This window comes from Sphaerodactylus townsendi, linkage group LG10 (assembly GCF_021028975.2).
Source record: "Sphaerodactylus townsendi isolate TG3544 linkage group LG10, MPM_Stown_v2.3, whole genome shotgun sequence".
NCBI classification, from domain to species: Eukaryota; Metazoa; Chordata; class Lepidosauria; order Squamata; family Sphaerodactylidae; genus Sphaerodactylus; species Sphaerodactylus townsendi.
Window position 1 is genome coordinate 61130196 of NC_059434.1, and position 26061 is coordinate 61156256.

At 37.6% G+C, this 26061-nt stretch overlaps 1 protein-coding gene across 17 annotated transcripts in view; it reads right to left on the reverse strand.

Annotated features, from left to right (window-relative positions):
• COL25A1 (collagen type XXV alpha 1 chain) overlaps positions 1–26061 on the reverse strand; it is a 312924-nt gene that overhangs the window by 152778 nt on the left and 134085 nt on the right. For 11 of the 17 annotated variants that reach the window (XM_048509058.1, XM_048509060.1, XM_048509057.1 and 8 more), the window contains exons 3-5: positions 12689–12733; positions 10756–10763; positions 6848–6874 (exon numbers count right to left, since the gene is read on the reverse strand). In XM_048509058.1, the coding sequence (XP_048365015.1) occupies positions 6848–6874; positions 10756–10763; positions 12689–12733 (80 nt within the window). The remainder of the gene's footprint in view (positions 1–6847; positions 6875–10755; positions 10764–12688; positions 12734–26061) is intronic. The other 6 variants (XM_048509064.1, XM_048509068.1, XM_048509069.1 and 3 more) reach the window with 1 other exon arrangement.

The following is a 26061-nucleotide window of genomic DNA, read 5'->3' on the forward strand; positions in this document are numbered from 1 at the left end:
ATATCCACATTTGTGTAACTATACATAATTTACCAGAAAACTGATTGCATGCACTCCATCTAGTGCATATTAATCCTGCCTTTCCTCCAAGGGGCTTGGGACAACATACACAACAATCCTGTGAGGAAGGTGTGGCTGAGAGAGTAAGCATCATATCTGACTGGGGGTATGAACGCAGGTCCTCCTAGTCCCAGTTTGCACTCTAACCTAGTGGCTATTGGCCCTTGCTAACATTAAAACCAGGGTTCCTATGAAGCTCAAGTCAACAAAACTGCAGCATTTAAACTTGAATAGAATACTACTTCTCCAAGAGACACATGTAGTTGATGTGCAATCAGTTTTAATATTGAAACAATCATTTAATATTAACACAAGCAACAGTATATGAGCTGGGACTTGAGAAGAAAGCAAACAGAAGCCATTGACACACTTTTAGGGCAGATTAAAATTCTTGATTCAGATTCTGCACTCTTTGCATCACATACAAGTCCCTCCCCAAGCCACACTCTCCTCAGTCTCCACTCCCCAAATCTCCAGATATTTCTCAACCCAGAACTGGCAACCCTAATATGAATGTAAACGGGGGGATTGGGACAGGGTCCTGGTGTCATTTCTCTTCCCTGATGCATACTCAGCACATGGCGGCAGAGCAAAGCAACAGAGCAGCAGTGTTCACATGCTGCAAAAACATGCAAGAGGATGGGAAGTGGATATGCTCAGTAGCACGGGTATAGAGACCACTTAGTCCCATTCCTCTTTGAGATAGTCTGGCACAGCAAAATGTCATGTGAACAAAGCTCATTTTTACATGCAAAGATTGCTGCTTTCTGCTTTCTGTTTATTTTATTCAAAACCTTTCTTTTTTATTTTATTTTATTCAAAACCTTTCTAAGCCTTACTTTATTCAAAACCTTTCTAAGCCTCCACGCAACAGGGTCTGCAAGGCTTGAAGTAATAAAAACAAGGTTACAAGCTTGCATTTTGACTTTAATGTAATACACAGTGCTGGTCATGATCCACCCAACTACTATTATTTTATAATGCAACCATTTATAAAACAACCAGTTCTTGTACAATGATTTCTCTACTCCTACATACACGCATGTTAGGGTTGCCAGCTCTGGGTTCTAAAGGCTCCTAGTCTTGAGAAGCCTCAGGCTTCTCTGTGAGGCCCCTGGAGGCCCTGAGTCCTCTGATGTGTTCTTAGTTGGATTCTGGCCCTTCGTGATAGCAGGAAAAACACATATGGGATGTCCCAGGAAGCAGAGGGAAGGAAGAAATCACTGTTGTTCTGTTTGTTCAATAAAGATTGTATGAAGATTGAATTCTCTTTTTTTGTGCTAAGATGACAGGAGCATCCTTTCCTTTGGAAGCTGTCGCTGCTCAAATTCAAAGGAACTAACCCTTTAGAGACATTTATTCCCTGCACACATTTGTTGAAGTTGGTACCAAAAACAAAGAAGGCTTCAGTCAAAGAAACTTTTTTCTGTACACACTGACATGGTCTGAGATATAATTTGTTTATCTGCCCAGTTCAATGAGAGACCTAGAAAATTTGGATTTGAACTTCAGCGTGCTGTAGGAGAGCCAGTGTGGTGTAGTGGTTAAGAGCAGGTAGATTCTAATCTGGAGAACCGGGTTTGATTCTCCACTCCTCTGTCTGAGTGGCAGAGGCTTATCTGGTGAACCAGATGTGTTTCTGCACTCCTACATTCCTGCTGGTTGAGCTTGGGCTAGTCATAGTTTGGAATTCTCTCATCCCCACCTACCTCACAAGGTGTCTGTTGTGGGGAGAGAAAGGAAAAGGAGTCTGTAAGCCACCTTGAGTCTCCTTACAGGAGAGAAAGGTGGTGTATAAATCCAAACTCCTCCTCCTCCTCTTCTTCTATATTACGAAGTCTAATACAATAATGAGTTTTAACTATAAGTCTTGCTTCTTGCAATTTGTATTTATTATTATGAATGGAATTAGACAGATTTGTAAATTTTATGTGTGGCTGTACAGGGTCATCCCTGGTCAATATTTGGATGGGAGACCATTAATTTAGGATTGCTACGCAGAGGTAGGTAACGGCAAGCAATTTCTTACCTTAAAAACTCTATGGAGTTGCCATAATTATTATGTGATTTGAAGATAAGATGGATGGATGGATGGATGGATGGATGGATGGATGGATGGATGGATGGATGGATGGATGGATGGATGGATGGATGGATGGATGGATGGATATATATATGTGTATATGTACGTATATGTATATGTATATATGTATGTATATGTATATGTATAAACATAAATATTTATATGGGCATAGAGGTTGCACAAGCTATAGTAAAGTTGGTGGAGATTCTTTGAAATACCAGCATGGGTGTTTTTGTTAGATTTTTCTAAAGTTTGCAGTTTAATAGTGGAATGAAAGATGATGCTCTCTTGATAAGCATGAAATTAACATTCAGAGCTCAAGGTGACTTAAATATGGTCAAAAACACAAAGAGAATGCAAAAGCATGTATTTTTTCCCCCAAATCCTCTTCCTTTTATTGTCTTCATTAGTCCATGTATAAAAACAAAGTCTGGTTACAAAGGAACTTTTTTTGCTTGTTAAAGTAGGATATAGAAGCTCTGTTTAGGAAAAAGTCAGAGGTTGTTTCTAAGATCTTGGCACAATTGTCCTACTTCAGGGATTTAAATGCATGGCAAATAAAGACTGTAATGTTCAGCACTGGGATGTTTACAGCTGTTTCCCAATAGTCCACATAAAAATGAAACAGGTTTCTCCAACTCATGCTCCGCAGTAAAAGTTTTGCCCTTATTTGTGAATCTGAGTTTGTATCTGCCCCCTCCACTTTTTTCTCATTGATAAAAAAAGAAAGAAATTCACATTGCATTGCATTTTGATTACTGTAGTTAAAGTAATTTATTGCAGATTGCACATTTGGAATAAGATAAAATAATCTTGCTGTGGGTCTCAAATTACCCAAATAATTTGAAATGGTATGGCGGTCCCACTCATTTCTATTGTATGGGTGTATGCTCTGGAAAGGTTCAGCAGGAAGAAATTAACAGTGCTCTCCGCTACCACCAGCATATGAACTCTGTGATACACCTCTGAAGATGCTAGCCACAGATGCAGGTGAAACGTTAGGAACAAGATCCACCAGCCCAGAAAACCCACCACAACCTGTTGAATCTGGCTGTGAAAGCCTTCGACAATACATTATTACTGTCTTCTTTTTACTCCAAAGCCGACTAATGTATATGCCCCAAATATTTATGACATTGTTGTCTTGCCTTTCCTCCAAGGAGTTCATGCTTTAAATATTAAGACGACGCCGACGCACAGAATCTATGTAACCAATAGGTAGCTTTACTGTACAGTAGGAAACCTTGAACTGAACATGCTGCTAGGAAGAGGCAAACTGAACTGGAAAGTGAAACTTTTCTTGTTGAATGTCAGCACTTCCTACTATGGCAAGCTGGAGGAGCCAATGCGCAAGGTTTTCCACTGCTTAATTTTATCCAGTGATATAGGTAAATCTGAGAAATAGTGATTGGTCTGAAATTACTCATTATACTTCATGGCTGAGAGGAGATTTGTGGGTGAAATTCTTGTCTAAAAATGCTTTTGTTCAACATTTAAAATTATCTCTTCATCAACTCTGCAATCTCTAAATTATGCTGTAGTCTAAGTTTTGAATGTTTTGAATGTTTTGAAGAATTGTCAAATTACACATTTGGGAGTTGCCCTAATATAAAATTTTGTTGCTCATCTGAAATCCAGATCTTTGACTCCCCTACATTTCATCCAAACACCAGAAGCTTTCCAGATTTCTAACTGCATTTTAAGCTTATTTAGGCTTGCTGCAGAACCTAAAGACAACACATGCTTTTAATCAAATACAGAAAAGCACACTGACTTAACATGTGTGTATATGATGGTAATACCAGATCGCACTTTACACACTTGAAGGGCAAGAATTCAAAATGAGTGATCTTCTATCACATGGAGCATGAGAAAAAAAGTCTGGATAATTGATCCACACAGCTGGAAGTGGAAATGTTTAGGTCATTTCCTATTTAGGCATATACAGAGGAACGGCTAATGGGTCAGACTACCTGAAGGAAACCACAGCCGTTTAGTTCCATTCAAAAGGAACATTTAAAATAATTTCTTTTAAACTTCAGGCTTCCACAGCAGTGTTGATTAGGAATATAAGTATGGGCTATGCTGGTGAAAGATATTAAATTTATAAATGATCACAGCTGCCTGCTGCACACTCTAACCCACTCATTCACACTTCCATATGAAACGTATGAATGATTGCTAATAATTCTCTGTGAAAGCCACAAGCTGAAATAATCTTGGCAACTGCCAATCAGGAGACAGAATATCTGGGTTAAATGAAAACATACCTGTGAACATGAACTTTAATTTTGCAAATGCTAAGATATGCTTTATGGCTGTTTAACGTTGTGTGAGCTGCTGCACTGAAACAAAGCACAGCACTTGCAAGTACAAGAGCCCAACTTTATTCCTATGGCATATTAAGTTCAAAAGGATCTTAATGGTAAAGTTTGTCTTGGATCACAAAGGAATTACAGGCTTGGAAATATACCAACTGAAACAATGGGCTGTGATGGGAGCTATGATGGGAGATTGTTCATTGCACCCCAGCCATTGATATTGGATGGGAGGAATTAAAAAAAAACAATACTGACAGTGGTGTGATATCACTTCCAGCAAATACTCCGCGGCTTGCTACCAAATCCTACAACATTGCATAAACATCATGGCAATGACATTCTGTCAGTGGTGCAGTGTGATTTCTCCCATCCTTGTGCCCCACACTGGTTGCTAGTCATCAGCTGGCAACCCTAGATAGGAATGATGCCTGCACAGAAAACAGCAGCAAGAAGGACAACTAAATGAACTTGAGTAAAACATCTTATTGTATGTACACAATTTGCTTTTCCTTGAGAACTCAGTCACTTGCCCTCTAAATAAAGGTTGGATGAATTCTAAGGCTTAAAAACTACTTTTAAAGGATTATATGCTCAGTAAATGTTACTCAGCTGAACAAGATAAAACAGAAAAATGCTGTTTTTCCTATTTAAAAAATATTTATACCTCACCACTTTACAAAACTGTAATCAAAGCAACTTATAAAGTACTAAAATTTACAAATTTACAAATTATTGATCAAATAGAAGATTGAAAACACTATCTCTTATATAGCCCAATCTAATTCATATCAGACTAAAAGAATGACCTAAAAATAAAATCTGATAGTCTAAGAAGTCAACTCTACAAAATCTTGAGCTACCATAAGGCCCTAATAAAACAGATAAGGGATTTTTTAAAACGTAAGGGATCCAAAACACTTGGAAAAACCAAAATGTTTCCATCTGGTAATTAAAATATTTAAACTTCACATGAGTTAATTCTCTTTAGGGATAGATTTTCATTACAGAGGAACGTTTGTTGAGAAGGGCCTATTTCTGCTACACACCTACCTATTTGGTGTCAGCAAGGAAGGAGGTCAGGCAAAGAAAAATACCTGGATCAGGTGGTCAAGATACTATATAAGTATTTATTTTGGGGATGCCATAAGTAGCCGAAGCTGGTAAAAGTAGGGTGTGGGAGTTTGGGGCAAGGCCATGGGAGGTGTCATCAGCAATGGCATAATATCACTTCTTGAAACAAAATCCTCGAGTAACATCAGCTCTCTCTAGGAACCACTGGAAGCTCCATATAGTTTTCACTGATTTTTAGAAAAGACTGGCATTACTTCCAGATTTTTTTCTGGAATTGATGTCAATAACCATTTTTTAAAAAAAATCCTGCAAGTCACTGGATCACCACCAGGAAATGGCTGCTGGAGGCTGGACATCTTCCATCCTCAGCCATCATTTGGCAGCTCTAGACAATACATTAATATAGTTATCCCATACCCATACAAGGAAAATATCATCAGAAACACTCCTTGATGAGTTATCTAACAAAATGTACATCTTTTAGAATCCTCAAATCATGCTACAAAGTATCTAATTTCACAATACTATAGAACATATGTTTTTGCACAATTCACCATTCTGTTGCAACACATTTATTTAGAAAATGTATCACATATGTTACTAAAATGCATTTGTAGGTAGTGTTCTGAGCAGGGACAGCATTCCACAAATAATCACAAAGAAACTTTTGTTTAGTAATCTTTTAAAAATATTTTTAGGGATGCATTATTTCATATATTTAAAGCTCCTAACATGCAAATACAAATGACACTAAAGTGAGTTATGAACACAAGTATAAAACGGTCTTTCCAGAAAGACTCACAAAGACCTACTAATTGCAAATGGAGTCTCAGTGAGGAAGGTGTACTATAAATAAATGACAGCCAATTTAACTTTCCTAAACAAATACAGAACTATATTACAAAAAATCCCAATGAAGAAACTGCAGCTTCAGTAAATCTACTAATAGCATTTCGACAGAGAAAATTGATATGCAATATGAATCCACTTTGAGTAATGTTTTAAATTATGATGAAAAAATGATGTCTCCATTCAAGAATGTGCAAGCTCAATGAACAGAAACTTTAACAATGGTTATATTGTCTTCCAGGCAAAATTATAGAATTAATCGTACTTGTTAGATCCTATGTAAAGATCTGCTAAGTGAAATATATATTTAAAAAGTCTCATTCTGAATTCAGAAAAAAATACTCTAGGGAAGGGTAAATTTCTACAACTCACCGAAAAACACTTAGCTACTGACAAACAGAGAAGAAAAGAACGGTTCTGATAGTAATGCATGCATTACAAATATATATGGTAGGACAGTTACCGGGTAGCCATTCCGCCCTGGTTGACCCTGGTTGGATGAGATGAAATGGAATGATACTTATTAGATATGCATTGAATGATATGTGACAGTGTGCACATGCTTTTTACATGAATAGGAAATCTAACTTTACATGAGTATTGGTTCTTTACTACTAAGGAATAGATGTTCATAATAATTTTTGTGGATAGGCAGAACCTACTATCTGAATCAGGATGTTTACTTGGAAGACAGCAGAAGAGATCTTAGAGCTCAATATTTCCTTCATGCAAAGTCTATGTGGCATGCAGTGCAGTACATTTTGCTTTGAAGTAAAATCCTGAGTTCAGCATTGCTTAATTGCTTAATTCTAACTAAGGGTGCACAACACAACCTTAGCTTTGCATGAATAAGTCACACCTCATAATCTGATATGAGAATTACACCAAAAAATTTAAACCTCCAGTATGGATCACTCAAAGACTGTGATCAGGTATTTTAAAAACAGAGGCGGTGTCCACAGTCAGACCCATGGATGCTCTTATTTGTCCCTTATGTCCTCTTATGTCCAGTTTGTCCCAAACAAACATTGTAATTATGCATCATAAACATAAGGAAGCAGTAGCAAAACTGATTTTTTGTCTATAATTAGAGAATGGGGGGCAGTATTTTAATTTTTTCAGGAAGCAAATCAAGAGCCAAATACATTTCAGTTATTATCTGTCGCTGTCTCTCCCTGCCCCATTTTGTATGGCAGCAGCATTCAAATTCAAAATTTATTGCAGTCATTGACTAGTACAAAATTTAGCAATGGATTTCAATAAACTGGAAATTAAAAGTGCATTTCCCTGATAAATGTATTTCCATATGGGATTGTGCAAATAGCCTTTTATCTTAAGGACAATAACATTCATTTCTATCCATTCCCTCTATGAGAATTCAACCAAGTGCTTCTGTACTTGATGGCCAACTTTGCCTATTTAGCAATTTTGTAAGACAACATGTTATTCCTGTCCAAAATAATTTTCTTTAGTTTAGCAGCTCTTTGTATATCTGTAAAATGTAACAATAGCAAAAATCTTGGTGAATTTGGTTATATATACTACAATATTATATCACATTTTTGATGCCTCTATAGTTCCATCCTGACAGATACACATCTGTTCCTGAATTGCTTTTTATATTTTCCCTCTAACCATACTGATAGCAGACCATTGTATTATGTTAATGTAAATGCTGTCCTACATCCCAAATTTCTTATTTTGAAAAGCTAAGGCATCTGTGAGAGCCTGTTTAAAAGAGGGACTTTAAACAATTGGTTTTTATTCTATTTAGATCGTGTTGCCTTTCTACCTACTGTACTCTTATTCTGATCAGTTCCTTAGTCTGTCCAAAACCTAGAGGGAGAGGAATTTGTTGAGACAGGCCATAAAAGCTTAATTTCCTTTTGAGGGTTGTTATCCATTGGGCTGCAAAAGAATCTAGTGATAGTAAATAAGTTAACCCCCTAGGGAGGAAAATCAGTTTTAACCAATGCCATATTGCTGCTATCCAAAATTTAGTCTGTAGCCATTCCTGCAGCATACTACAGCATTAAAGATAACTGATGGTAGAAGCAGAATTTAAAACTGTTGTCATGTGTCTTGATAGTAATAAGACTTCCATGGGATAAGAATGAATGGAAATTTTCCTACTGAACTACAGAGCTACTTTCCTTACATTAACTTATCTCTGCTTGGCCAAGTGCACAATATAGCCTGTGCCCAAACCCTTTTTTGAAGAATGCAATGGAATGATGATTAGTGTACAGGCTCATCATGGCACTGTAAATGGTTGGGAGCTACTAGCTGAATTAGGAGGTTCCTGCAGTTAGGTGTCCATAACTTAAGTCCATAAACTTAAGTCCATAAACTTAAGAACAAATTCATAACCTAAGTCCACAAACTTCAGAACAAATTTAGTGAAAACATGGCCTTAAGTTTATAGCTTAGGTATAATTTTTTAAGTTGTTAAGTTGAAATGGAATACTCAAAGACTCATATTGTCCTACTTATAAGAATATAGAAGAATGCTAAAAACAAATTCATTTTACCCAGAGAGAAACAGTTATTCTTAAATCCAAAATCCAATCTATCTGCTCAGATAGGGTCCGATACTGTGTATGAACCTATTGCCAAGTTTATACAAGCAATGGAACACCAATCACTTTACCATGATGATATGCTATGATATGCTATGTCACCCTACTTGTACAGTGCATTTACAGGGCTATATGGTTTCAGATACAAAGTAGTTCATTAGCTGTGATTTGTTAGTGAAAACAGAATTGTGCCATTCCTACCCTTGTGTTGCCAAAACTTGGCTTCAGTGCTATTGCTCTGTCTCCCTCCACTGCACCAGTGTCCAGTTTGCTATCCAGCCTTCTTCACAATGTACATCTGCACCGCTGCATCAAGAAATCACTTACCAGTGACCAAAAGTGCAGTTGGAGAAGCTTCTCCCAGAAAGCTTCAGCTGCTCTCAGAATATTAATTCTCACTGACCCTGATTGGAAGCTAGCAAAGGCTGGTTTTCATGTTAGACCTTTCCACAAAAAAGAAACAAAAACCACTTCCCTTGTTTCCCTTTCAGAGTAAACACCCTCACCCAAATACACACCTGGCAATTCAAGAAGTTTCTCCTCTTCTGTGCTCCATGCCAATTCTAGGAATGATGCTTGTGCCTAGATGACTGTGCATCCCTTCCCTACAATTTATTTTTAATCCTATGCCTTATCAAAGTGCCACCCACACTGGAGTGTTCACACACAGAGTCCCTCGAAGATCCCTTTGCTCTACAGCAGTTTTCCCTTAAGCAATAAACACAAGTGAACTGAACTTTCCTCAACAGAAAAAGTGAGTATCAAGAAGTAACAAATGTGAGTCCTTACTTAGATAAGACAGATATAAAAGTAGGAGAAGCTTTGCTGGGGGGAAATGCTGGGGTAGGGAATTTGCTTTCTCCATCTAACCCTCACCCCAAGTTCAATATCTCAGTGTGATAACGTGCTTGAGTAAAACCTTTGGTGGATGGGGCATAGGAAATGAAAACAGTGTGGGCTCCATGGGACTCTACCCCCCTTAAAGCTATATTTCCCCAAATGTTTCAATTTTTTCTCAGGCCTTCATATCTCTAAGTAAGCTTGCTGTGGTTTGCTCCCTTAGGCCCCTTCCGCACATGCAAAATAATGCGTTTTCAAACCACTTTCACAACTGTTTGCAAGTGGATTTTGCTATTCCGCACAGCTTCAGAGAGCACTGAAAGCAGTTTGAAAGTGCATTATTCTGCGTGTGCGGAATGAGCCTTAGTGTGGTGGTAGAGGTCTCTATGACCCTTCAACTGTGGTTAGTTTTAATAAACTGATTTTGCATTGTATCTGAAGTGATCCACTATGATCAAGTTTGCATTTTCTTCCCCTTCTCCTCTTTTTGAAAAACAATACAAATTAGATCAACAGGTATGCCAGTGCGGCCACCGCCTCAAAGCTCACACATCACATTACAAAATGTGTATGCACATGTGTGCCTCTGCGTTACTGGAAAGAAATTGGTGGAGAGTTGTTTGTATAAACGACATCAAGTCATACCAAGTCAGAGGCTGACTAGCAGTAACTAAACCCAATGAAATGTATTCATTTGTTCTATTCCAACATGCTATCTTCAATGCTGATGCCACATTTTTAATTTTCATGTTTATTTACATAAAGTAGCCAAACTATTTTATTTAGATTCAGAAAAAGGTAACCATGCTAACATTAAATAAGATGGCATCTGTTGGATCACATTAATGGTGTCTGACACATTTATCAAGTTAGCCAGCTTTATAATTTAAAAAAATCTTCTACCCTATTCCTGATTACATGGAAGATCCAGTAGTATCTCTGTTGTACTTACAGGGGGTCCTGAAAAGAAAAGAAGAGAAAAAGAATCATATAAGTTTATGAAGGTTGAGAAATCACTCACATTCAATACCCAAAGATAACACCAGTGCTAATACCGATTATTCCCTTTCTGCAGATATGTCAGGAGATAAGAGGTGATACATGCTCTCATCTGATAAACAGGTTGCCTGCCAGCTGAACTGGAGAAGCATACCATTTCCTTTTAATAGATGATTACTGGGATGTCATGTACTTCCCTGCCATGTAAAAACTTCAACTGCTCATTTCCAAACATTATGACACTATTAGAGGAACAGGCCATTAGGTTGGCAAAACAATTGCTTTTTTTTAACATATTCAGGTCTACTGTTCAACTTGCTTTACCCACTGGAATTTGTCACATCTGCTCTGATTGGATTTTTTTACTCTGTTGACTAGATCTTGTTTTCATCTTTGTTCTTCCCAATATGTGATACATATTTCCTGCCCTACTTGGCATGCTGGCTTCAGTTTGTACAGTCATCTCATCTTTCTCTGTATAGTCATATATGTGCCTGGCAACTGACAGCAATGCTTCATCTGATTAAGTGGACTCTGGTGAAGTTATGCCCCATGACACCTTAACTGGGCCAAACTAGATGATACTCAATCTGTAAATGCACTGTGGGGACTCAAAACCATTTTAGAGCATTTTTGAATTTAAAAAAAATTATTTGGCTCTTTTGGCTCTTGAAACCTGCATGGGAATGGGAAAGGTGCCCTCATCCCCCTACAATGTAACCCCCACCAGTAAAAACCCCAAGGTTCTAAAACGGCATTGTGTCCCCATGGAGAACTTGGGGACATGGTATCATCTCATCTAGCCCTTTGTTTTCTGCAATAGATCAATATGGCTATTCCTTCAGAATATTCTTGGAATGTAAATTATGATTTTCTATCCAGTGCCATGTCATCGCATTCTGAGTGAGAATTTTTAATTATGCAGCATACTTTTCCAACCTTCAGATATTCATATCTGTATCTATTCGTTGATCAGACATAAAGTTCTGTGCCACTTATATCTTAAATTCACAGTAACTCTTCCCTTTTTCTTCTTTGATCATTTGGTTTTTAACCAAGGCTTGAATCTGGATCTTCCATTTTACCTTTGCCAAGACAGATCCATTAGTCACATAACTGCACCAAACTTTATCTCCTCTTCCTCCCAAACCCCACTTATGAAATATTCTGTGTCAAAAAATCACACTTTTTGAAGAAATACTGGCACGTTTTTCCAATTATTTACACTCAAAGCTCTTTGTGAATATTATCACAAGCCTGCAAATCACATCTCATAGTTCTTTCAGGCTTATTAAGAAGAGCAGCTGTAGCTCTCAAATCAATGACTTTTCGTTAGCTTTTATGCTCCCCTTTTACTTCTGACTCAAGAGCAGTGTAAAGGGGGCATATAACAGCAGCAGCTGTCCTTGAAGTTTGCTTTAACTATTGTTAGGCTTTCGTTTTTAACAATGTGATTTTACTGTGCAGTTAACTGAAGTAATTTCTTGTGCTGGTAAATGTTCCTAAAGAGAATTTTAATGTACTGGGTCTTTAACAGAAAGCAAATTAATTTCCTTTGTTAATAATGACATGTGTTTATAATAAGTGAACAGAATGGCTTTGAGAGCTACTGAAATGTTATGTCTGAATCTCATTGGCTGTAGTCCTTTTTAACGTCAATTTAACCATGTTTGCTATAGCTACATAAAAATATTTTGATTTGACTACAAATTAATTTGAAGTTCTATGCCAAGGATTACAATGCCTTCCCTTATAATATTTCTACTCTTTCATTTTGCTCACTAGGTAAGTAAAAGAATGGAGGCATTTATGAGTCAAACTATTAGAAAGCATATTTTCACAAAATAAATCAGACGCTGGAAGAAATACAAACACAAAAGACTTACCAATCTCTCCTCTTCTTCCACGCTTACCTCGTTTACCAGGAGGACCTGAAAAGCAAACAGTTCCTATTTTGTAATTGTGTCATTCAATTAAAATTCTTCTAATCCATAATTGACATTTAGTCAAAGTAACAGCAAGCAAGGTAGCAAATGAAACAAACACCACCACATCCTCTTTTAATAGTCTTTTCTGACACCAACCTCACCACCTGCAAAACAATATGCAAAATACTGAGAAAGTGTTTGGAAAATCAGCTGGTTTTGGGATGTTTTGTTTTATGCTTAAAAATGATTAAGAAAATTAAATTTGCCAGAAGTTGTTCAAATCCTGAACTTAATAACTGGCCATGTTCCAAGAAGGTAGGTAATAACTGATTGAGAAGAAAGATGGTTGGACATCCTGCATTTATTGCCAATATCTGGTACAATATGTTTTACAAATACTTGAATTTTCAGAAGATGAACAAATCGCTTTCCTAACTACCTAACAGTATTTATATTTTGAATGGGGAACCAACAACATTGGTTCTGCTGACAATTTTATTCTTAGACAAGGACCTTTTTTATATTTTTACATTTCAGAAGAGGTCGAGGGCAGTTGTACAGTCTAATCCCCCAAATAAGGTGGTCTTGTGCAAACTATGATTTAGTCTGACTTATTCAAAGTAAAGAGAGAGATAATTCATGTTTTATGCAGAAGAATCTGAAGTGGTCTATGTTTTGAAAGATGCTGAATATTGGATCTTTACATGATCCAAAAGAACGATTTGAACCTCATAAACACAGCCATGATTTCCCTGTTCAATTTCACCTTTCTTCTATGAGATAGTACAGGATGCTATTGCATTTCTGGTCAATATCAGGGTTTTCTTTTGTGGGAGTTACTAGTAGGTGTTGATATATATCTTCACTCCTCTGATCTGGGATGTTCTCTTTATATGTTTCCAGAAGAATTTGGAATCATCCTGTTATAGGCCCTTTTGATTTACATGTAATGATTCAAGAATGATTTAGGAGCTATTAAATTATAGATCTAGACTCCTCCTTAGACTATGAGCAAACTTCAGAGTAACTGGAAGAGGTCAGTTGATCAAAGACTGGAACAGCTAGGTTTCACTTCTGCTTTTTATTATCTATGGAGAATGAGAAAGTAGCATTGGCATGGGCTATAAAGCAGCTATTAAAGTTAGATTTCAGAAGAACAGATCTGCCAACAAAAAAAATATGTTCTCTATCCTTTAGTGGATTAGAACCTCTAGTAAGCCTCCCAGTGTAGAAGGTCTGACTATTTCCAGATGCTACATTTTTTTTGGCTGCCAGATTAAATACTACATTGTCACCTGAACTAAAAGGCCACTTTGCTGGAGTCCCTTTTCCAGAAAGTTGATGCTTTTGTAACATGGCTCACTTATGGCCCAATCCAGAGGAGGGGGGCTGAAAGCAGCTGTGGAGACAGCGGGGGCCCCACACTGCCAGATTTGCCCTCATGGGACACTAGCTCTGGTGAAGAGGCAAATTTGTTGACAGGCAATTGCCATAGGTTTCTTCAATGGCTCCACAAGCATAGAGGGGGCATTTTGGAGGTGTGACTGGGGGTGGAGGTGACCTTAGTCAGGTTCCACCTTGACTTTGTCTCCTGGGACACTGGCACCTGGGACATGGACTTATGTCATCTTTTTTTGTGTGGCACAAGTCCACTGAGCCCAATAGGGGGCTTTTTGGGCGGAGGAGAGGGTTTTTTGTATTTTGCCTCCCAGTCTTCTCCTGTGTGTGCACCTGTGTGTATGTATAATTTCATTAGTGTGGTTAGGCTTATGGTTTTGGTTAATTAAGTCATACCATTTAAGTAAAAGAAGGAAAGGAATGTCATGTGTTGTAAGAAGTGTACAATGACTATCCCTTCAGGACACCTGGACTGTGGCAACTGAATTGCACACAACTGACCAACATAAAATTTCTGTTCAGAATAGTCAGCAATTTTTTTTCCTCGTTAATGTTATCCCAGTAAGAAGCTCTTAAGAGAAATGTGATTGCTTCAAATGTCATATTCAATTTTCAGGTCTGTAAAAAGAACGTAACTTCTCCTCAGTGGAACAAACTAGTGTCATAAAGATTAATGGCACCAAATAATACACAGTAAAGTAAGCCTGCTCACAGTAGCTAAGCTCAATGGTTAACCAACTTTATGGCACCTTAAACAGAATACTGACTCCTGCTGAGAGCTTCCTTACTGCTGTAGAGAGATATTTTAAACAATCTGTTAGTGATAAAAAATACCCAGAAAGCATACATATTAATTCATATTTGTATCCTCCCTATCCTGAATGCTTCTAACAAATTACACTATATACACTATATTTCAAACAAAGCTTTAAATATAATGACAAAATACATCAAACAGCTAATGTCCTAATATTTATTTTATTTATTAATTTGTATACCACTTTAAGCTGACCTCTCAGCCAAGCCTGGTTAATTCCAGTCAAATTGTGTCTCTAAAAGTCAGATCATACAGAATTTGATTATGGTCCAGCATTTTTAGGGAGATCCTTTTACATTTAGGGCTGTGTTTCTTTTGAGTAACAGTATTAAAAGAAAATGTTTGAGCCAAATATCAATAATAAGTATGATTTTCCAGTTGCATAAAATCTGGTTCTCTATTGAATATAATCAGGTAACTTTTCTAGAAGAAGAGGTACAGAAAACTACAGTCAACTTAATCTAATGTGTGTTCTGGGTCAATTAGTAGAAAGACAGTATTAAATACAGCATTATGATTAAAACAGCATTAAAAAGCACACAGAGCAACAAAGCCTGCTGAGGAAAAATCAGCAAAACTTCTGCGAAAAGGAAATCCTTCCTCACCAGTTTCAGGAGTGAGAAGTGTAATGACCAAGTTTGTGGATGATAGCAAATTACTCAGGATGGCAAAACCAAAAGTGGATTATGAATAGCTTCAAGAGGATCCCTCAAAATTCAAGGAGCACATATCATGTAATACAGACAGGAACAAAAAAGTCCAACTTAAAATATATGATGATGGAGTTTGCATTGGCAGAGACTGAGTCTTGGAGTTATAGTGGTGAAAAAGGCAAATTCCTATGCTGGGGAAAAGACTGAAAATAAAATGGCCAACATTGTAATGCCCTTGTATACATACATAGCACAGCCTCATCTGGAATACCATGCATATTTCTGGTCACCCTATCTCAAATATATATATATATATTGCAGAGCTGGAAAAAGTGCAGAAGAAGGCAACCAAGGTGTTGGAAAACTGTTTTCTATGAGGAAAGGATAAAGAGTTGAGTCTTCTTGGTTTATTTTCCTCCTACACACAAACAAATTGCCCAGACTAAGGAAGACCTGATAAAAATTTATAAAATTATTCATGGGTTGGAGAAAGTTATTTAGAATTAGGGAAACCTTCAGTAAATTATGCAAGAATATAACTTTGTTACCTCTGACCTAAATGAGCATTTTAAATAGCAGAAAAATCTAATTCTTAATACATTATTACACATTTAAAAGGAACTGATTACATGTGCTTAACACTGCACTTTTGAAATCAGCAGAAGTAGCCACTCCCAAACTTCTATAATTTCTTTTATCTGTAAACTCATCATTTCAAGGAGCAGCTAAGAAAACACTTTAAGATACTTGAGCGAAATGAATATAAAAGTAGAGAGTATAAAACATGAGTATGTTTCTTCACCGCCTTTAAAAAATAGAGTCCTATATTTGGTGTTATGTGTATAATATCCACTTCCATGTTCCAGAGTTTCCTTCAAGATCTAGTGAAATAATGCATCATGGAATACATACATGGAAATGGGTCATATGCATGCAATCTGCCTTCCACTGATTGAACAAATACTTGCAAACATGTACTTAAAAACTCACATTAGGTGGAGATGCTTTTTTTTTTAGTAAGTGAGGACTGAAAGCTCACACAGTCATCTTGGCAAACACAGAAATAGCCTCTGTCACCGACTTGACAGACATGGCTGAAGGACAGCTGAAATAAGCAGGCAGAGTCATTCTATACTAGCATGGAATGAACGCTTCTCATAATTTCACTTTGCCATTCCATTGTATTACTTCTATGCCATAGCAAATGGCTTCCTTACCAAGACACAAAAACATGTGGTAATTTATTCATATTGGTAATAAGGTACACAGGGGGAAATTTACCCTACCATTAATGAAAATTGAATTCAGTGACTAGTATCTTGAATAAATAAATGAATAAATAAGAAACTCTTTCACGATTCTCTAAGATTAAAATCCCAAGTCCATGTCATAGAAGCAAGTTCTATTCAAATTAATTGGCTTTACTTTCAAGGTATTCAGATTGGCCTTGTTATCAAGCTATTTAGAATCATGGGGTCAAAGAGAAATCCTTGTCACTTTCTTCCCCACTGCCCCAATACACATCAAATTTAAATTTTGCCTAGGTGTTCATGATCAGATAATTAGCACCATGGCATTCGGCTCAACTTCTCACTTTGATGTTAAAAAGTATTTTAACTTGGAAAACTTAAGATTTAATTCCATTCCCCTTTAGAAGTTATTCAAGGTAACCTACCATTTTTGTAAAGATAAAGGTAAAGGTATTCTCTGTGCAAGCATTGTTCATTACTGACCCATTGGGTGATGTTACATCACAGCTTTTACTAGGCAGACTGTGTTGACTGGGTAGTTCCCCACAGTTTTCCCCAGTTGTCTACCCTTTACCCCCAGCAAACTGGGTATTAATTTTACTGATCTTAGAAGGCTGAGTCAACCTTGAGCCAGGTATTTGAAACTGATTTCTGTCAGGATTGAACTCAGGCCATGCCCAGAGCTTTGACAGCAGGACTGCCACTTACCACTATGTGTTACAGGTCCCCCCCCCCAGCATTTCTGTACTAGGCAGTAACTGCTTGATGGATGATCTAGAAGCTACAAGAATTTATACATAGTATTTCTCTATTAATTGTTGACTGTATTTTGATATCACAATAACAAGTTTGAAGCAGCACATTTGCAGTGCAGTCTTAAACAGAGTTAAGACTTGCTAAATCCATCTTCTTGGGAGAAAACCCCATTGAATAAAATAGAACTTACTTCTAAGTAGGCCAGTTTAGGATTGCTCCCTTATTTGTTTACTGAAGCTAATATCTATTAACTAATGCCCATTACTCTGTAAAGCTAAGGTATCTCGTTTCAGCAAACCTGATACGCTGGCTTTATTTTTAAGCCAAGATTGACAAGACTTTTGTGACGACGGTGACAATTTAAAGTGGCCACTGAACTTAGTGGTTTTTCATTTCAGTAACAGTGAAATCCAATACTTTAAGATTAAAGGCGGCACTTGGTAAGTCAGGCACGCTGGCACTACAGTAATCTCAGTCAAACCCACACAGGCAGGCTATCCATTTAGTGTAAGACTGTTCCCCTAGCCAGGCATATTGCTTTCAAAGTCTTGTGGAAGCACCCCCTCCTATTTCTCTCATAATAAATATATCATTTGAAGAGGAGCTTAGTGACAGCTGCAGACTCAAGTCTTTAAAAAATAAAAAAAATCAGTGGCATTCATACATCCATTAATCCCTTGTTGCATAACAGTGGTGAGTAGAGTTGTACATTTGTTTGTAATAAACAAGAAGTTAAGAGAGCACAAGATTCAAATCCAGTAGCAATTTAGAACCCAACGAGATTTTTGGGTGTATGCTTTTGAGAGTCAAAGCCCTCTTCATCAGATAAGTAGCTAAGATACCCTGCAAAGTTTATTTCAGTGGTCTTTTCAGGGATTCATTAACAAACTAATAAAACCAACTATGAATAGGTCATTCACATTTTCTGTAAGATAAATACATTCAGAACAACCAGTTAATAGGAAGAAGACACCCATTTCAAACCTGGGCCTCCAAGGTCCTAATGCAGTGATGGCGAACCTTTTCGAGACCGAGTGCCCAAATTGCAACCCAAAACCCACTTATTTATCGCAAAGTGCCAACATGGCAATTTAACCTGAAACTGAGGTTTTAGTTTAGAAAAAACGGTTGGCTCCAAGGTGCGCATTACTCGGGAGTAAGCTTGGTGAAGCAACCGTGCAACACTTTGAATGGGTGAATCATGACCCTAGGAGGGTTTACTCAGAAGCAAGCCCCATTGCCAGCAACTGAGCTTACTCCCAGATAAAGGATCGTGTCCAGGCCAGCCTAGATGTGTGTGTGGGTGTGTGTATGATTTTCCACCCCCCACCCCCCCACACAGAAAGAGCTCTGGCACCTGTGGCATAGGTTCGCCACCACTGTCGTAGTGTGACACTCAAACCACTACACCAGACTGGTTCTCAGTTTCCCTTCCTTCCCCCCTCCTGCTGCAGCAAGGTGAATTGTGCAATGATTCTCATTGAACCCAGCCAACTCATGCAAGTGAGTAGCAGGGCATCACATCATCCAGAAGCCACTGCCTGAATGTGTCAAATAAATTGTTTGATAGTTAAGTCAACCAGGCGTAGTAGCTGTTGTCACATAGAAACAAGTCAGAAAATGGTTGCTGCCAGACCTGGCCTAAAGGAGTCCTCCTTTCAGAGCCAAGCTGTAGAAGAATGGGGTGGACTTGGAGGCCAAAACAGGCCTGGCAAGAATCATTTCTTCTCTCCCTTGTCATTTACTGATAGAAACCAAGATTGAAGGCTGGCAATAGCATCATGGATGCCTAGCAGCCTGGGTATACCTTTTTCCACAAAAGGATGACAGGAGATGTATGAATTAATATTCCACATCTTCTAGGACCCTTTTTTGTGGAGGAATGCTCTGCAGAAGTCCTAGTGCTTTTCTCCCCACACCTTCCAGTTCTCTTTTAAGAATAAAGAATAATATTTAAGTGCCAGCTTCATCAAAACTATTATCCTTTACAATGTTCAACGTAGCACTTTGATAAAAGAGCATTTATAGTACTCTGGACAGCTATCAGCAACACTTTAGCTTTTCTACAGTTGTGCCCGCCATTTTGTTTCGCATGGCAGCATGGAGCCTAAAAAAGGCAGGAACAACTGTAGCAATCTGGAGCAATATAAATGTTCTTTTATCCACATGCTATGTCTAACATTGTAAAGTACAATGGTTTTGATGAAGCCAGTGCCTAAATACAATTGTTTAGTCTTAAAATAAAACTAGGACTTCTTTGATTTGTTCAGCTTCCCCTGAAGAATGCACGACCACACTGTCTTCTTTCATATTGTAGTGAACTCCTAGTGTTAGGGGAGATCCAGGTTCAAATGTCACTCTACCATGGAGAGCTTGCTGGGTGACCTTGAACCAGTCACACACTCTCAGCATAATTTACTTCACAGAGTGGCTGTGAGGATAAAAGCAAGAAAAGGAGAACAATGTAAATTGCTTTTAGCCCCTACTGGGGAGAAACACAGGGTATAAATGACATTTTTTTTATAAGAAAATTCTCGCAATAGCGACTATTTCTTAAAGGTACAATGCTGCTGGAGGGGGTTAACTTCCCATCTACTATTTAGATTTCAGGTTTCTCTGCAAACTTGGAGGTTTTCTCAGGTTTGTAGAAAGATATGTCATTCATGGCCCCATCTCTGAAATTCAGGATCCAAATTTCAGTCTATTTTGAGAATTAGATTTAACAATGGTGACACATGAGATGCATGGGAGAATCCTATCCTCTCCACAGCTCACTTGCTACTAAACCTTTGGATCCAACAAGGACCTGTAAGGAACTCATGACAGAAGGAGAATCTTACACACACCTTTCTCCACTATGCTTTCAACCATTCCTTCCAACAATTCTGCCCACTCATCCACCTGCCCTCAGCTATCCCTCTCTCTGCTGATCTGCCTGCTCCCTTGCTGCTCTAGCTGCCAATGCCCTTCCCTGGCACTCTGGCCTCCCACCCATCCCCTACCACTCCTGTTGCTCTGAACATCCTCCTTCGTGCTCCCTTGCTTTCTGCCCATCCATTTCCTCTCCCTTCCTGATGCTCTGTGGGCAGGGGTAGCAGTGGCTCTTCTTCCTTCTCCCCTGCCTACAGTGGGGTGGTAGCAGTTGTGGCTTCAGCTGTACATCTTCACCTGGCCACCTGGGGTACTATCTCTTCCTCTATCTACCTGGAGGAAGAGGCAATGGTTCCTCTCTATCTTTTATTCACATGTCTACTATGGACAGTGGAGATTTGTTATCTGTGAATGCACAGACCATGCTTCCCTTTGGATGGAATTTAACCTCCTCATTAAAAAAACTATTCAGATTTTTCTGCAACCCCCCCCCCCAATTTGCTGAAATATTTGTTTTACCTCTACATCCCCTGATTCACAGGTTTGAAAATCTGAGAATTAGACATATTGATGGCAGTTTAAGCCACAGTAGAATGGGAGTCAGAGTCATAACCTAAGGTAAAATGTTTCAAGATTGTTTTAAAATGGAACCTAAATATAAAACAGAAATGGCCATGGTTTGATGGTACATTCTCTGCTTTGCATGAAGAAATTTCTAGGTCCAAACATCTTCACGTAAACAAAATAGGAAGTAGCTGATGTAAAGAGTTCTGTTTGAGACCTTGGAATTTCATGATGTGCATCATATATGATAGTCTCATGTCCACAAATAATTCAGGTATAACAATTATCTCACCCACAAAAAAAATTAGGGAAGTCTTCATAAAATGATTGGTAAAATATTCCACATTACAACAGAATATATATATAAACTATATAGATACATACATGCGGTGCATTATTTAATACATTCTATATCTTTATGTATTACCCTAAAATATGTTGGCCATTGAGTATGACAGCTTTAAGAAAAAAATTGATTGGATTAATGGAGGATAGGTCTATTTAGTCCCAATAGGTAAATGGTGTGTTATGCCTATGACTCCCAGTTGTGGGATGGCAAACAATAAGGAAAAATTATTGTGTTTATTTTAGTGCTTCTAGATTTCATGAAGCATATAACTTTGCTGTGAGAAAGGTTGCTGGGCTGGAGGACCTTTATCCAGCTGGTCCACTTTATATTGCTGTTCAAAATATAGCGCAAAAGATTTGATGAATTCAGCTGCTTCCAAGTTGTCAGCTGTATGTTCGGTAGCTTGCCATACATCCAGTGTAGTAAGTTTTGACAGTCATCTTTCCACATGTTGAACTTTAAGACCTTAACCCACTCAGTTATTTCCTTTAAAAAAGTGGAACTTGCACCCTTCTCTTTTATCAAGGTCCCTGTTGTATCGTAATGAGGATTTCAAAATAATGAACTAGTCATTTTATGCACAATCATTTCTGACAACACTTCCACTGAAGGGGCCAAGCTAGGCAAACCAAACATGGTAGATGCACAAAGGAAAACTGAGCTAAGTACAAATGATGCATCAATGATGATGATGAAACTATGAGAATGGATTCAAACTCCTTTGGGGTGTCTGCACAATTTTTATTCACATGACCATTCAAATTAATCTGAGAAAGGAGATAATCCAATGCTACATTTTCATATTATCATAAAATCTGTTATTTGGAGGAATTTTACTCTGTCGATGTATGTTTTCATTTATTGAGTAGTTTGTAAATTTTAATATTTGTAATTTTGTTTTTTAGGTTTCAGATTTTGCTGCAACAATGGGTTTATAGAGAAATCCCCCTCCCCCCAAATCAGGTTTATAAAGAAACTCCTCTATCTGTCCCAAGCTCCATTTTGCAGTACTATTGATTGTATCTTTTGTAGCGCTACATGGAAATGGATATATTAATCTGTTAGTGCTTCTGATCATATCATGAACAGCCTTGCTCAGTTCTTGCAAACTGAAGGCTGTGACTTTCTTTATCCAGTCATTACATTACTCCTCCAGTCACAGGAGCATTTCTCCTTCTATTCATGCAGCCACATGGGGTAACAGTGACATTTTCACACATAATGATATATGCATTTCCCCAAATACCGATGAAAGGCAGTTTAAAGCTAGATAGAACTACAAATACTAAAAAACACAGCTGCACTACTGTAGCATATAATCTTTTTATACATGCATTTTTTAAAGTTACATATAAAAAGAGGATTATTTATCACATTAGTGCAATTGTGCTTTGCAACATTTTTGGTTCTATCACACAAACATTTTTCCTTATATCTTTATTTTCTCATAAACATGTCAGAAGAAGCCTTTTAGAGTGGTGTTTTAACATGGTTCTAAGCTTTTAATATATACAAACTACTGTTGCTCTATCTGTAAGAACAGGTGATTTGTGGGGATGTTAATGCCATTTGTAGCGTATATCTATGCATCAATTGTATATATGCAACACATTATTCCAGAAGTTGAAGTAAAATAGCAGATTTTTCAGCTAAAGCTAAATTAACTGCCATCCTTGTATACTCACATATCCATACTTGACAATGAATAATCCAATTAAGTCTACATATGAATATTAAACATAGCTAGATATACATCAGAAGACAATAAAATTTTATTTATTTATTTATTGGATGTGTATCCCTCCCTATTCCCACAGGGCTTATTGATTATTTTTTTCAGGAGAACAATGGCCACCTATTGATATATGTGGTTGTTTAGTGAGGTAGGTTATGAATGAAACTATCTTGAAATAGAACTAGGCAACTTGGGAGAATCCCCTGAGTGTTTAAAAAAGTATACAATAATCAGTTGCGTTGAAAGCTGTTCTATGATTAAGTGCTTTAGGATGCAGGTAGATGGATAGACAAAGCATTTTAATGTAAGAAGGTCATTTATAATCTTCACAGTGGAACATATATTCTTTAGAGTTTTTGCAACCTAGTATGACATTCATAATGAATTCAGGGTATTTTGATTGAGCCTGGTACAGAGATTTATTCATCACCCAATGTAGCATTATTAGGAATATAAGGAAAAGGTACTGAAGAGAATTTGAATCTTGGTTGATCCTGGAATGTTCTGTGGAAAATGGTCCAGATTTTTTTTAACTACTCATTCATATAATCTTATGTCAGGGATGATTTCCAGGACTGATACAGCCCCATCAAATCCAGGCTGTAAAGTATGCATTTATTTCATAAAGAAACAAAAATCTAAAATAGTCTTCACTATCCTTTTGCTCTCCTAAACAAATGTATTTAATGTTTTCTGCAGTTCTTGTGGCCACACAAGGTATTTTCAGCACCAGAACTCCATTTCCTCATAGTGCTAAACCAATTTCTCCTTACTATTTTCTCATGAAAGCACTTTCTCTCAGTTCATAAAATAACCCTGTTTAAGAACAAAAAAAAAATCTTTAAAGAGAAATGCAGAAACACCTAAATGAAAACTTTTAATATTAGAAAGTGTTATTAAAGATCATATTTCAGAGATACTTTCCAATTATAACAGCGCGATTTTCACCATTCATCATAGATACAGCCATTACATTAGTCCTTCTACTGCTATTTATGTAGTTATTTTTTAACCACTGTATATAACAAAAATGAGAAACAATGACTTTCTAAGTGCCTAAGCTATGGATGAGCGCACACGTTGATCATTTCATGATTGTAGTGTTATTTGTGCATAGAAAGAGTCAGCATGGTGAAGTGTCACTAGGATCTGGGAGATCCATGTTCAAATCTCCACTTGTCAGAGAAGCTTGTTTAATGACATTTGATCACTTATATACTCTGTCTAATATACCTCATATAGTAGTTAAGAAGATAAAATGGAGAGGAGAGAATGCTGTAAGCCAGTGGTCCCCTTAAAGGGGAAAGTGGGGCAAACTAAGCAAACTAAATCAAACTGGAAACCATGGCGCATGTGTTACTCTGTCCCTGAATGAGCTATTGAATGCTCAGTTCAAATATTCTTTGAGATTAGGAATAGGCAAAAACAAAATGGTAAAATTTGGATTTGGGTTTAATGGACTTGGGTTTAATGTCCTTATATAAGGGACATGGGTAAAAATGAACATATACTAGGGATTGGAGTACATTGGGGGATTGGTTGTATAAATTGCTGTTTACCAATCAAAATGTTAGTATAAAGATCTCTAATTTACATATGTAAACATGTTTATTCTGCAAGCGGGTGGGGGCAGGTTTCCAAACTTCCTGAACTAGGTTTCTTGGTAGAGATGCGTTTGGTAGTGCCAAAAAGGACTGGAATGGGTTAATAACCTGGACAATCAGTTTGTAGAATCAAGATCTCTATAACACCACCACTTTTTATGGGTAACTATAAAGAAAAGGTACCCTGAACTGGATGGCCCTGGCTAGCCTGATTTCATTAGATCTTGGAAGCTAAGCCAGGTTGGATGGGAGACCACCTAGGAAGACAAAGGTTGTTTCACAGAGACAGACAATGGCAAACCATCTCTGTTCATCTCTTGCCTCAAAAACCTTACAGTCATCAAAAGTCAGCTGAGACTTGATGGCACTTTCCACCACCAAGAAGAAAAGGTAACAAGAATGTTACTGTTGTTGCTTGACCTCAGCAGAATATTTGATAGCATCTTTTTGCCCTAGAGATGATTTGAGGTATAGCTACATTCCTTATCATCAGATTCTCAATGAAGTTGTATTAACTTATACTTGGGTTGCCTCTCTCCCCACCACCCCAGCAGATAAAAGAGCAAAAGAGAATATTCACTAACTTAATTAGTGCAGAATGATTTGGTACAGGTGAGATACTTCAACCCAGGTGAAACAGCAACTACTTGCCATCTAAAGGTCTCATCAGTCCTGTGACTTACAATCACTGCTTACTGCTGATTTCTATTGCAGCACCAGCAGGTGATTAATGAAACCATTTCAGAAGTACCCTTACAATAGATATAGCATTTCTAGGCTGTCTTCACAATCCCTGAAGAGAGTCAACACATTCCACTGAAGGTATACCCTGGTACCTTATTATGAGTGATAATCTTTTCTAGCCGCACAGCATGCCCTCCTTCAACAGATACTGCTGAAGAAACTGTATAGCATGCCTTAGAAGAGATGAATGGTCCTCTATCTACCACTTCTATACATCTTCCTCTGTCCTTATAAAAATATCCAATTGATTATACTTTATGTGTCTCAAAATGTTTTTTTCTTCTCTATAAGTATTCATTGAAAGCTTGCAAAGAATGTGTCCTTGGCATCTTCAAGAGGTCTCTTCACCGTGACCAAAAGCTCTCTAGCTTAAGGCCACAAGCAGAAGACAGCAAGAAAATGACCTGCTCCAAGAAAACCTTTAAAAGCTATGTTTGTATTAGGTTGTTACGCATACTCTTCTAACGTCTTGATAGTTTCCATTTCAGTTTTTATAGAATTCAACACAGCAAAATTACATTCATCATTGGTTATACATTGGTTATAGATTGTTTTGGCCTTTATGCCTAGCAAAACATTTCAACTGTAAC